The following is a 14,428-nucleotide window of genomic DNA, read 5'->3' as shown; positions in this document are numbered from 1 at the left end:
CCTGTTTCTTTTCTCCACCCACCAGCTACGACACTGGACTCTTTCCAGGAGTCAAAAATAGCTATATTCCTGGATTATTCTATACCTCTGCTGTAATGACAACAGCTTTTCTGTATTGTTAAACTATATACGGAGCTTTAAACTTTCATTACGTAACTTCTACTTTACACATCAGCATATGAAAAACACCATGTATTTCTCAAACATAACTTCATAGTATAAGTTGCAGATTTTTTTTTTATTTGTTTTCAAGACATAAATATAAATTACAGACGACATTGAAATAAAACTGGTTAATTATATTCATTTCTCATTGCTTCCACTAAAAACAAAGGTCAGATCAATCAAATTGACAGCTGTTTCTAGGCCTTGTCCTACTGATGTTGTAGGAAGCAATGTTTTGTTGGTGTCTGTTTTGACAATTCTAGAAGTCTATTTTAATGAAAATAGTGTGGGGGTGGGGGAAAACATTGCAACATCCAGAAGATAAACATATAGGTTACTAATTTCATTCAGTAGTCAGTCCAATTCACTTTCATAATTATGAAGAAGGGGCTTCCACATTTACTGACAGTATCTGAGATATGAAGAACTTAGTTCTAGCTGGAGGTTGTGGAATGTGTGGAGGAGGACTTATATCTTCATATGTTTGTTTCTGGGGTATCTGTTTCAGAATCCCTTGCAAATTTTAGCTGTCAGTTATTCCCATACACATTATAATGGTTTGGAGGGTGTTGGGGGCCCCTCTGCTCCCTATTGCTTAGGGAACCAGTAGATATCGACAGGAATCTCACTGACTTTTATTTCATGTGCTGTGTACTATTGAATCAAGTAATGCTATAAAATTTCTTGGTCAGCACTGGAAGTAGTGTTGGTTCTTTAATAACTCTCTGCTGAGTACTTCTGCATCAGAGGATATTTAGACAAAACACCTTTCTGTCTGTACAGCTTAATCTCCCCATTTCTCTCTTTAGGTCCCTGATTTGCTAGGAAGACTTGCTTGATTGACTGTTTGAGGACCGAGCTTTGACATGGTAGCAGAGGTCTCGAGCATGTTGGTTGCTCAGTAGCAAAACCCTTTTTCTTCTGGTGGGCTAGAAAAAGCTGCTGTTCTGCTCTGTGTTTGCTCCTTAGTTCCCTAGATTTTAAACGTCAGTTTAAGGACAGTTGTATTGATTCAAGTCCAACCGGCATAAGACAGTTTGCATAGGTACAATTCCCATATCAAACTCCAAGAGCTTTGACTCAGTAGAGCATATCTTCTAGAAAGCTTAGTTAGTCACTATTTATTGTTATGATTGATACATGTGCATTACAGAAGAATTTCAGTAGGGCCATCTTCAGGTTTGAGCTCACTTTGAATCCTGTGCATGGACACTCTGGATATCTTGCTTATGAATAGACTTTGTTTTTCTTATCATACTGTCCTTTTTGAATTTAGGGTTTTTATATTTAGCAGAACGTGCTATGGATCAAACTGGAAACACAGACATCAGAAAATTCAAGATTTGATGGCTTCTCAATACAGCTGAGTGATTCAGGCTCCCTGAGGGCTTGGGAATACCCTAGGATAGTAAGAAAGTTGAGAAATTATATCAAAATAACATTGACGTTTGATGACTATTAAGTATTTATGTTCGAATAAATGCATTCTTGTTTCTATTTGGGTAGGTGTTATATTACCCTTTTTGGCTTTGAGGATGTGCTTATCAAAATTCAGGGGATCCTACCAGGATGTGTGCTGTTCTGCAGTATGTGATATGAGGCTGTGTGAACAAGCAGTGACAAAATTCACCAGACCTGCTGAGCTCTTTCCAGTGGTTTCCTGGAGACATTTCTTAAAAGAGAAGATAGATTTTAAACGGTGGATGAATCTAGATTTAAAACCTTAAACTTCTTCCTGACCCTTAAAAAATCCATTCCATTTAACGTGCTTCTGCAAGTCAGTTTAGAGTTGCCATCTACATGTTTTATATATCTCTTACTGTACAAAAATTGTTACCAGTGGCTGGATACTAATTTTGGAGAGGATTAAGGAAAGGATTTCTGGCTACGTCTCTCAGAAGAAATCAGCTGCACTTATTTAAATGGAATGTCTTAATTGACTTACTGTTTCAATACATGCAGCATCCAACAACAGGCCTCAGTACTAAGACTTCTTTTTTTTTTGTACACGCTGTGCTGAGTGCAGCAAGCATCTCATAGGAGGTGCCATTGCTCAGTCTGCTCATGTAAACCATGTAATCATTATGCTTAAAATCCGACATATTTTAGTCCCTTTCTTACTTCAAAGTGTTTTGTCTTGACTTAAAGTGGAGAGTGAAGGGGTTGGAGTTGGGCATTCTGGATCCTGTTTCTGGCACTGCCACTAGTCTGTTGTGAGACTGCCTTGCTGGTATTTAGTCTCTGTGTCTGGACTTGTGCAATGCCTCTACAGTACTTAGCTACTTCCAAAATAGGTATGTTTTAATATGCTAATACTTGTAAAACATTTTGAGGCCCTTGGATGAGAAATGGAGTTGGAATACAAAGAGGTAGTTAATGGAACTGAAGTGGGTGAGGGTGAAACTTCTGGGGAAAAACTGAAACTCAATCTGACATTAACACAGATGAAAAATGAGAAGCCTAAAAATGCTGCTGGATCTTGTTTGCTGCCTTCTCTATACCTCAACAATAATGTTTGCTGAACTGCAAGCCCACTTCAGAAACCTTACCCCAAAAGATATTTCTTAGAAATTAATGGCAACGGAATCTGAGGATTTTCAGCATTTCTGACTTGGAGCTTGCTGCATCACTTTTAAATTCCCACAGAAAAGTTCCCATCTTCCATCTCTGTACTTTGTCATATGCAATATGCTGCTGTTTCTATAGGAGTTGTTTTATGTGGCATAGTTGTGTTCTCAAACAATTGTGTGGAGGTAGAAGTAATTGAAGAGTTTGAAAACAAACAGGTACAGTGACTCACATTATCCTAAAAGCATAAAATTTGAGAAATCCAGAATGAAGATTTTCCTGAGAAATGTATTAATTCCTTTCCCCTTTTGCATGTGTTTCACAGTAGACTCCTTTATTTGAATTTCTGTAACTCCCCAAGGCCACAGCTCAGTTTGTGCAAAATACTGGACCCACACTTCACAAGAGGTGACATTTAACTTAGCTTGCAATCTTAACAGATTTGACCAAGAAAAGGAAGTCTAGAGGTACTGCATGATCAATGAAAAACAAATTCTAGTAAAATAGGCAGATAGTTTCCCTTTGGGAAGAATTAATTGTTCTCAGATTCCCAGTTTTCTCCTGCATCTTCAGCAAGTGTTATGTCAGGGAGTAACCTTGGCAAGATTGGTGGATGAAAAGCTGGACATGAGCTGGCAGCATGTGCTCGCAGCCCAGAAGGCCAATCGTATCCTGGGCTGCATCAAAAGCAGCGTGGCCAGCGGGTCGAGGGAGGTGATTCTGCCCCTCTAATCTGCTCTGGTGAGACCCCACCTGGAGTACTGCGTCCAGCTCTGGAGCCCGCAGCATAAGACAGACATGGACCTGTCGGAGCAGGTCCAGAGGAGGGCCACAAAAATGCTCAGGGGGATGGAACACCTCTCCTGTGAAGAAAGGCTGAGAGAGTTGGGGTTGTTCAGCCTGGAGAGGAGAAGGCTTCGGGGAGACCTTATTGCGGCATTCCAGTACTTAAAGGGGGCTTAGAAGAAAGATGGGGACAAACTTTTTAGCGGGGCCTGTTGTGATAGGACAAGGGGGAATGGTTTTAAACTAAAAGAGAGTAGATTTAGACTAGATATTAGATATAAGGAGGAAATTTTTTACAATGAGGGTGGTGAAACACTGGAGGGTGGTGAAACACTGGCACAGGTTGCCCAGAGAGGTGGTGGATGCCCCATCCCTGGAAACATTCAAGGTCAGGTTGGACGGGGCTCTGAGCAACCTGATCTAGTGAGAGATGTCCCTGCCCACGGCAGGGGGGTTGGACTAGATGACCTTTAGAGGTCCCTTCCAACCCAAACTATTCTATGATTTCATCTGGCTCATGAGAATAATCTGTAGATTTTACAGAACAAGGTAGTACTGGGGGAAAATCAAGATGGGATCCTCTCTCAAAAGGAGCTTCTCAAGCCTTCCAGTAATTGCCAAAGTTACCGGAATAGGACACATTCATGCAGGCAAGGAGCGGTTCAGTGTAGGAATGTTATCTCTGATCATACGATCATCTTTACAGGAGGCAGGCTGTGTCAAGGCTGAGATAAATAAAGGACTCTGGCAGCTTTCATGCAACAGCTAAGCAGCCTGTCCTGTTAAGAAAAACAGTTCCCTTCAGATGATCTGTGTAATGTTCATGGTCCACTGACTCTTCCAAAGTAAAGAATCAGATTTTAAAATGTGTCCTATTTTAGATGTTTGTGGATTTTTAACGGATCAGTTGATTGCATGAGAAGCTGTCTTGGCTTTCAGGTAGCTCCCCTCTCTGACTAGTAACGTAGCTTTTTTCTGGCAAATGCAGCCTCATCAGCCCCTTTTCTCTCAGTTGTGACTAGTTGCAGACTTTCGGCTCTGTGGGCCCAGATGCACTGACAAGGTAGAATGTCAGCTAATGGATAATGAGCGCACTCTGCAGCTATCTCCCATCAGCAAGCTACAAAACAATCTGGGGAATACAACATGATGATTTGAGAGAAGCACCTTTCCCCTCCAGAGGAACATTAGAGAATAAGCTTTAGCATCTACAAGAACTGCATTGGAATAGACCTTGCCCGTGCATATAACATATAGGAGGAAATGAGGGTAGGAAAGCTTCAAATTTCCTTGTCCCTATTTATAGTTTCTTATTGTAGCTTCAAATAAATTGGTGTGAACGATACCTGTATCTCTCACTTTTTTCATCCTTTAAGTAGGTTTGTGAACTGTAATGCTTTTCCTTCTGGTAGTTGATGGCTTTGTGGTGCAGAAAGTTGGCTATAAGTAGCATTTCTCCTGTTTCACATTTGGTAACAAGTTTGACAATGGCTTTGCAGCTAGCCAGATAAGTCTTCATGGCACCTTTTAAAAACAAAACCAATAGACCAAGTAGACCAAATGGTCTGTATAGACCAAACTCCTAGAAATCCCTTGCTGAAGCTGGTAATCAGTTGAGTTTCTGTATCGTGTTCTCCGATGTAGAGCTGTTTTCTTTGCAAAGTGAAGTGGAGGGATGTGACCAATCCTGCATCTCAAGTATCTGGATATATAAATTAATTAGAGAAAGTGCTGGCAATATCCTTCCTACTTCTTTGAGATTTTGAGGCACAGAGCACTTGTCAAGCTCACAGGACATCTTGGCTTGACCACATCGTTTTGCATTAAAGTTTAGGCAGATTTTTCCATCTCTTCATTTTTTTTTAACACAGTTGCATTGAGTCATTTATTCCCACTTAGAGTTTGTGCTGTGATAGCATTGGTTTGATTCTCTGTGTACCAGTTATACTGGGTCTTCATGATGAGAATGGTGGTGATGATTTGTATTTCGAATAACATACCTAAAACATCATATATGTTCATGAAATGCATATAAACAGATGTCAGCTTGATTTTCAGTCCTTTCTTGCCTTAGAGTGATTGCTGCCAGTCTTTCTCCCCACCCCAGATATTGCAGCACTGAAACAAGCATTTTTTTTTTTTAATGCTCCATTAATTTTATTTAATTATACGGGAATTATTTTGTATTTCTGGGTTTTTTTACTTTGAAAAGGCTGACAAAAACCCCTTGAGATTGTTAGAAAACAAGAGGAATGAAATCATTTCAGATGGATAAAAAGTTCTTGTTTTTATTGTCATCCTTTTTTTCTGCTTGTGGACTTTGCAGCTATGTTGGGGTATGCATCAGAAGAGAACAAGTTAAACACAGATTGTGAATAGATATTTCTGTTGAGGTAGCTGAGCCTAGCTGATGGCTCTGTTGTGTATAAAGAGTTCCAAGTAGAAAACCTCTTGTTTTATGATGATTTAGTATATTCCTTCTTTGTTTTCCCTCACTTTGGTGTTCTTGTGTTACCCAGAGTCCTTTGGTTTTTCACTGTCAGCCAGCAGTGCCAGAGCAATATTCCAGGTCAGTTCCCCTGTTACTGAGTGAACTCAGGGTTGGAGAATGTAACACGGATTACAAAAATAGATTTGGCTGAGGTGGTATCACCATCTAGAGAGAATGAAATGAAATGTGAATCCCAGCTGAAAAGGCAGTCCAGTTCCATTAAACTTTGAAAATACTAACACAACATAAGGCTTGGCAGCAGGAAATGGTAGAGACCACAGTATGCCTAGAAATGGAAGGTAATATTCCCGCCTGCCACCTGAGCAAGCTTCTGTGGTTTATACCATAAGGAAGCCCTGTAGTTCAAGCCAAGGGCACAGCAGCCACTTGCCCACATCATAGAAGGGTTCAATAATACTAAGGAAGAGAGAAAAACACTCCTGGCAGTTGTCTTTGTGAGATTTTATCTTTCTGGAGAGGGGCTGGAAATAAATGCCACTAATTATGGCAAGGCCTATGTAGTTTTGTGTGAAAGACTAAGATGGTACCGAGTGAGTAATTGCCCTGAAAAAAAGGCTGTTAGGAATAAACTGAGAAACTGCAAAGGATGGAGAAAGAAAACAAAAACTTGGAGGTCAAAATGTGTGAGGATAAAGTAAACATTGCCAAAGCTCATGCTGGGTTAGACTTTGCAAAGGAAAGGAAAGCAAACAGCTGTATTCCTTAAGCATGTAAGTAAAAGCAAGGTAAGGGAAAGCAGAAGTGGGTCCACAGTGAAGGTGAGGCTGACATAAAATGCAGTTTTACGTATAGTCAGGCAATCAAATGAATACTTGGCCTCCAGTTTTGGTTGGGACAATGGCATTGGACATGGGAGCAAAAGAAGTCAGTGTGTAGCAAGATGTGGAGATTAAAATTAACCCAATGAAGCTGGAAGCAAAATCTAAATATTACTATACTTTAATGGGTGGAAATAAAATTCGACCAAATAGTCTGTCTCAGAAGAGTGGAAGAATTGTACAATGAAATTGTGAACTTTGTGGTAATAATCTGTGATTAAATCAAGCTATCCTGATGTACCTTGACTATCTAATTCAGGGTAATACCATGTGACTACTGGGTGACAGAAGTATGACCTGCAGATAAACAATTAAAAAGAAAAGGAAAAAAAAAAAAGGTGATCTGAACAAGTACATATCGGTTAATCTAAACAGTAGATAAAACACCTTCTTTGAAGGAATAACTAAAGACTGCTAGTTCTGCAAGTGAAGTCCTTTGACCTTATGAAGGTAAGTGGTATAAAATGTGACATGGATTCACCAAAGACTATGCCAGACTAGCTTGACGGCCTTTAACGACAAAGTAACTGATTATCTCCATAAGGGAAATGTAGTGCCTTTGAACAGTCTGGACTTCAATAAAGCACCTGAAGGCTGCCACATGGAAATAATTATTTAACCTGGATAAAATGAGGGAGTAGTACACGAAGTGTCAAGTAGCTAAGAAGTTGACTTAAATGAGAGATTAGAGGTTTTATTGAAAAAGGAAATAATGGGGTTGGATGTCACCTACAGACTGTGGAGTTTCACCAAAAATGGTCTGGGGGCTGATCTTTGTAATACTTTCACTAAGGTTACTGGCAAAAAGAGGAAAAAAATCTGCTAATGAAGTTCATTACTGAGGCAACATTTCAAACCCTCATCAATGCAGAGGAGGATAGGCATGTTATACACTAAGAACTGCAAAATGTTGCAGACTGTAATATTAAAAATAGAAATGTAATAGTAGAAAGTACCAGGTCATGCACTAAGAAAGTGTTGAGAGTTTTGGCTACCAACAAGGTGCTTATCAATTGAAAGCAGAGAAGGAGAAAGATCTGAATATCAGTCAATACATAAAAGCCACCAGTATTATGTGGCGTATAAATAGGCAAGTGTGTTCTCAGTGTGTATCACATGAGAGATTTCTGGCAGGGTTGTATGTTACACTGATAAGGCCTCATCTGGAAAGCTATGTTCAATTCTAATCACGCAGGTTCTGGAAAGATTAATCCAAACTGGGACAGGTGCAGAGACCTAGGGGATGATTAGCACACTGAAGAGCTTATCTCATGAGAAGGAGGTTTGGCTTGTTTAGCAAAGCAAAATAGAAGCTAGGAAAGATTGGGCTCTGTAAATAGTAAGCTGAGTAGGGGTAAACAGTGGCACGGTATTTAAGTTAAAATACTAGAATTTCAAAAAGAAATGGATGAATGCAGGTTAGAATTTAATTAATTGAGTGCCACAGTGAGTGAAGCTCCTGTATAATTTTCTCCAACTGCCTGGTTCACATGCCCTTGCAATTTTCTGGGATTCATGGGATCTGGGCTTGCAAACATCTGACCTAGATTTTTCCCCTGTAGTTCATTTCATCACAAACTCCGATTAAAAAGCAAATTAATTCAAGTCTATGAAAAGTTTTAAAACTTGCTCCAGGTGGGCCTTTTTCATTCCCTTCCTTCCCCACCTTTAAGTAGTAGTAATAATTTTTTGTTTTGTTTTTTTGTTCCCTGACCCTGTAGACCTACCTCGACTGGTAATAATTTTAACATTATGCATCAGGATTGCCCCATAGCATTCTTCCTTTTGTCTCATAGAATATATGCAGTCTGTGGTCAGGCCTTCCCCAATGCTTACTACATAGGCTTCATTTCAGCTCTAGTTTTTGCAGCTAAAATGTCCTTATTTCCTCTCTCAACTAGGACATTTAACATTCTTTTTAGCATCTATTAGCCAAAACCACTAAGATTCCCTTTTGCAGTCTGGCTCCCCAGCAGGTTCTGCCAGTAGTGGTGAACAGGATAATGACATAAGGTATTCTCTCGCTTTATTTACCTCCCTCTGCCTCATGCCCTGTTTCTCCCAATTGCTCAATTTCCTTAAAAAATTACAGTTCTGACTTGCATTTATTGTTTATTCACTGGCTTATTCTTTAGGTTCTAATGTAAATGGGCTGGAAGAGCCCAGCCTTGCTAAGCGGCTGCGTGGCACGCCTGAGCGGATTGAGCTGGAGAACTACCGACTGTCACTGCAGCGGGAAGAAGAACTGGAAGAGGTTCCTGAAGAGACGCTAGCAGAGCATAACCTGAGCAGTGTGTTGGACAAAGGAACAGAAGAGGATGTGCCCAGCAGGTTAGCACACATTGTCCATAAGCTTTTTTTATACCCATCCCAACAGATTTTTGCCTGCATTTCCCTTAGTTTTTTTTAACATATTATTTACCAGGCTGCCCTTTCTAAAGTTGTTGAAAATGTTCTGCATATGTACACACGTATTTTATCTTGTAGTATCTGTTCTTCTAAATAGCTTACTACCATTCTTAGAAGACACCTATAGTACCATAATACCATGAAATTCAGTCCTAAGTTGGAAAGCATTTTAAAAAATTTTTTTTTTAAATTGTATCAAAGACAAATGAGTCTTTTGAGCAAACAGAACATGGATTCAAATGGGAGAGGGTTCCAAAGTTAACTTCTTTTCTATATGTTTTGTGTTACAATTCAAAACCACTTTTGGTTTAACGATTCAGGCTTGACACACATGTAATGCTGACTGAATGTTGATGCAATGCCTGAGAGATGTTAATTTGAAGTAATAGTTATGGCTGTTGAAAAACATATTGTACCTTCACAAATTTCCCTTTATCTGCAAAATGATGTATAAGCACATCAGGATCCAAATACATGCAGGTAGAGCTACTGGAAATAGTTGTTGCAAGAATCATTGAGAGAAAATACGTGACGAAGAATGCTGGTGAACTTTATAGTCAATCACACTTCTTGCAGAGTCTCGATCTCTTAATATGGTTTCTAATCATCTACTTTTCTTCGTAGCAATAACAACCCTTCCTTTTCAGCTGTCAGTGTGTCCAGTAGTCATCTTGAAATAAACTCAGAAAATGCTGTTACTCATTTCCTGAGACTTAGATCCTACAAACGTATTCTATGTATGCATTACCTACAGGTATAGGGCTGTATGAGAAATTCCTTACTACATTTATACATGTGAAATTGAATTGGATCGGTGTGGCGAAGAATGCAGGAATAAAAATGTTCATTAAAATGTTTACAGGATTAATGTAGTACAGAATCTGTCATTTATTTATCTGATAAGTTTGAAGATGCAGCAGCTAGAAGGGAGTAACTTTTAGTAGCCTGAACTCAGCCTTGACAGAGTGTGTACATGTGGACTCATGAAGGTGTGCCTTTCATATAAGTGCCTGGCAATTGCTAATATCTTGTACAGCTGTTTTCTCTGAAACCTAAATAATACTTTTTGATTAATTTCTTAACATACCAATTTCTTTAGAAGATACTATTTTGGCATTTTACATAATTAAGATCTTATCTAGTGCCCTGGTTGAATGATCACGGGACTATTTGTGGGAGATGCAAACTCTGTTTGCTTCACTCATCGTTCCTTTAGCTCCCTGCTCAGGCCTAGGAATTATATCAACTGTGACAGTATAGGCTTTAATGATACTGAGGGGGTTGTAGTCCTTTATGTTTCTAGCTCTAAAACAAAATTTACTAGTATGGAGTATTATTATCGGTCTTGATTTCAGTAAATCAGGACAGAGTAGGCCCACTCAGTAAATGGCGGAAGACTTCCAAAGGAGGAGAAGGGTTAGTTAAAAAAAGTGGAGTTCTGGCATTTTGACATGAAGCTGTTGGTCAGCTCCAAGAGGTGTTTTGCGAGATTGTGGAGACTGAGGGCAGTACACTATTAGGTTAGTGAGTTTGATTTCCTCTGGTAGGGTGCTACATTTAGTTCCCTTTGTCCTACATACTGCCCTTAACCTGTATTAAACTGACTGTTTCTGTCTGTGATAGACTGAAGTGTATAATTCTGCATGCGAAAAGCATGTTTAGGGGGCAACTCACTCTATGATAGGAAGGAAAGAGAAAATACATCAAATTCCCTGTCAGTTTGACCTGGAAAAAATTCTGTCTCAAATCCAAATATGGCAAGCAATTTACTCAGAGCATTGATAAGGCTGTGCGGGCCAAACATCAGAGAGAGAATTTTCTAGATGATGCAGCTGTTGGGTATCCTCTGTTCAGCTCTACCCGCCCCATGATATGTCACAGAAAGTCCCCCCAAAAAACCAAGGGAAAAAGTCTTGTCTGCTTTTTCAGCAACAAAAGAAAAAAAGTTTGACTCCTGCAACAAGCCAACCAAAGTCCTGATTTGATCATCTTCACTGTCTTGGTGCAGTGCTGCAGGGTTAGGAGCAGGCGGAGGAGATGGGGAACTTTTTGTTCCCGCCGTGTCTTCCGGAGCAATGGATTGGGCTTCAAGGTTCAGTGAGGTGTTAACTCTAAATCAAGCAGAGACCACACATTTTGGTGCACACCTTCCCATTACGCACATGCTTAGAAGCATGCACACTGCAGAGGAAATTTACAGAAAACAGTATTCAAAGTATGTTTTTTCAAAAGAGAGTTAATATTGTTTAAGCTTCAACAAGAAAAAAAGATCATTTAAGCAACCAAACCCTGACTACACAGCTTTTGAGGGGCAGAAAACCCTTTAGATGCCTTATTCATCCCCTTTAACTTGCAGTTACTCCCAGTATGTCATCTGCAGTTTGGTATAATACCCTGTGGCCTTTCGAAGGAGTGTCATAGGACAGCTTGTGCTGTATGGACTTGTATGACAAGGGAAGAGAAGAGCTTCGTTTCCACAATTCAGGTTTTGGTTCCTCTCCTTAGCACTAAATCTGTGTAGGTACACCTTTTTAATGAGATAGTCAACTGATTATACAAATTCTATAAAGCAACCTACTTTGGTCTTTGATATCTGCTTTATAGGGGGAAAAAAAAAAGTTTCAGCTGCTGAATTAATTCCTGTGGCACAGAATTGCCATGCTGAAAGGAATGCCCACTATACCAGGCCATCTCACTGCCATCTTTCAGCTTCTCATTTCTCGGTATTCAAAGGTCAAACAAAAACCAAGTTATAAATAAAAGCCAAAGAAGGTAAAGTGAGCTATGTGGAAAAGAATTTATGTCGTCAATATTATATGTGATAAGCCGGCTGGTTGAAGAGCAAGCAGCTCGTCCCATTCAGCAGTCATGGCAACAGTTTGAGCAGCAGTAAACCTTATTGACAGCACGCAAAAACCCCAGCATTCAGCACCTGTCAGGTTTATTTCCATACCAAATGGTGGGAAAATTAATCAGGGAGGAGGGGAACATCACTTTTTATCTCTCTGACCATGTCTGCGTGAAGCCTTTGGAATATGCTCTGGTCTCCTGCAATATGTACCGAGTCCATGGCATGCAACAGTGCTTGTATTCAGTATTTAGCATGTGAAAACCAGGCAACCTGTTAAAAATAAGTATTCAGTTTATGCTGTGAAAAAAGTGGGTTGTAGTTTGAGCAAAATAATATTATATATATGCAGAACAGTGAGGAGAATTTAAGAGCCTATGGACAGAAGTACGTGACAATCAGAGCATGAAAAAAGTGGTGTTTTCCTTATTAGCTTTGCTATCAGAAATAGTCTCTCAGACAAGTAGATGAATAAAATTATGTAAATATGATATGTTCGTGTAGTGTTAGACTAATTTGAAGTTCTGCACCTGAATATGTTTATCTGCAATATGAGTGCTGCCTTTTTTTTTTTTTTTGACACTGTCAGTTTGTCATATACTGTAATAAAACCTGTGTATGGGAAACAGAATTACAACAACTGTACAAGTTATATTTTTATAGACCTACCTGAAATTTAAACTTCATTATTTTCAACTTGTTGGTTTTCTCTCTCGTTGTCTATATGGAATGGGTTCTGCTGAAGGCTGTTAACTACAGTGATAGCTGTCATAAGGAAGCAGCAGAAGTAGAATATTGTTCTCGGATGATTCACCCAAACTCTAACCATTCACAAACAGTTTTCTCCTTCAATCCAGATGAATTTGGGCCTTTTAAGATTTATATGGGAAGCGTCCAACTGTTGCTCTAATAAATGCAGTTCTTTTATGACAATGATCTATTAAGGAAAAACAAATGAAGAGGACCTTTTCACCCTGCAGATAGGTTCTCTGAATGTGCTGTAGTTCACATTCATTTTCCAGTGCCAAATGCAACCATCTTTCTCCTCAGTACCTCTAGATAGTCCAGCATGTAAGATTGAGCTAGATTAAATGTCATTGTATAGGCAGTTACATTTCTTGCCCCTGCTGCTTATACTGAGGATCAGTATACTGTTAAACAGATGTCTACTAAAAAGCACTAATGATTTACTGTTTTGCATGTTTTAGACTTTGCTGTGAGAATAATAAGCTCATTATTGTAATTATCCTTGCACTGCTTCCCACAGTTTCTTGCCACTGTGTACTTAATTGGATACATATCATAGTTCTGTCTGTGATGTAGAAAAGTGAGGAATTTTGTATTTTTTTTTTTTTTTTCTCCAGCTCTCCTTAGCTCACATACTGTATCCTTTGGCCTGATCGTTGCGTTGTGTATTCTTTCTACTCCCAAAGCCTTCTGTGGTTCACCCCAGCAAGTGCCAAAAACATTTTAGCTATCCAAAATGCTGGCAGTAGCTGCCATTATCGAAAGACGTGACCTTCTACATTCTGACACTGCTAAGAACTCTTGCACCGGTTTATCCAAAGCAATGTGATCCGAAGAAAGCAGTTTCTTTCTGCTGTATTCAACTGTCACTAACTGTAACAATTAATGCTGCACAAGTATTTGGACTTGGCTTCACAGGCACTTTTCTGTTGCTTCACCTTCTCTAAAAGAAGCAGGGCAAGGACCATACTGCAGTCCACACATGATGCTGTCACTAAAATGCCTATGAAATATTGAAAGCAGAAAATTAGTATTATGGTTTACCATCATATGTTTTGGGCTTGTATGTATTGAAACAACTTGTCAGTGACCTAAGACTGATCTAGGAAACATTAACTAGTTGTTTCTTTATCTTTTTTTCTAAACCCTTATAGTAGTTCAGAGTCTGAGATGGAGGAGGAAGATGAGGAGGAAGAAGACGAACTACTGCTGCCTCAGCAACCCCCTTCAGACTTGGGTGGTGTGCCATGGAAAGAGGCTGTGCGTATTCATGCCCTCCTGAAGGGAAAGAGTGAAGAAGAGATTGAGGCTGAGGAAAATCATGAGATTGAGGACAAAGACGAGGAGGAGGAGGAGGACGAGGAGGAGGAGGAGGAGGAGGAAGACGAAGAGGAGGAAGACGAGGAGTCGAGCGAAGGTTAGACTGATTTGTCCTTCCTTTCTGCTAGACAGCAGGGAAAACTGAGTTGAGTATTTGCCATGCAGAATGAGAAGGATTTGCCTTGGAAAACTTTCCTTCTTCTTTCACTTCTTTATTGCTTTGATTTTTGAGGGAGTTCTTGTCAAGGAAAGCTT

The 14,428-nt window shown here is 39.6% G+C and overlaps 1 protein-coding gene across 12 annotated transcripts in view; it reads left to right on the top strand.

The window, feature by feature from the left end:
* Positions 1 to 14,428, top strand: part of MICAL3 (microtubule associated monooxygenase, calponin and LIM domain containing 3) — a 165,789-nt gene that overhangs the window by 105,916 nt on the left and 45,445 nt on the right. For 11 of the 12 annotated variants that reach the window (XM_076341695.1, XM_076341685.1, XM_076341675.1 and 8 more), the window contains 2 exons: positions 8,985 to 9,180; positions 14,008 to 14,270. In XM_076341695.1, coding sequence (XP_076197810.1) covers positions 8,985 to 9,180; positions 14,008 to 14,270 — 459 coding nt within the window. The remainder of the gene's footprint in view (positions 1 to 8,984; positions 9,181 to 14,007; positions 14,271 to 14,428) is intronic. The other variant, XM_076341704.1, reaches the window with a different exon arrangement.

This window comes from Aptenodytes patagonicus, chromosome 1 (assembly GCF_965638725.1).
Source record: "Aptenodytes patagonicus chromosome 1, bAptPat1.pri.cur, whole genome shotgun sequence".
In the NCBI taxonomy this organism is placed as follows: domain Eukaryota; kingdom Metazoa; phylum Chordata; class Aves; order Sphenisciformes; family Spheniscidae; genus Aptenodytes; species Aptenodytes patagonicus.
This window is presented reverse-complemented; position numbering and strand designations above follow the sequence as displayed.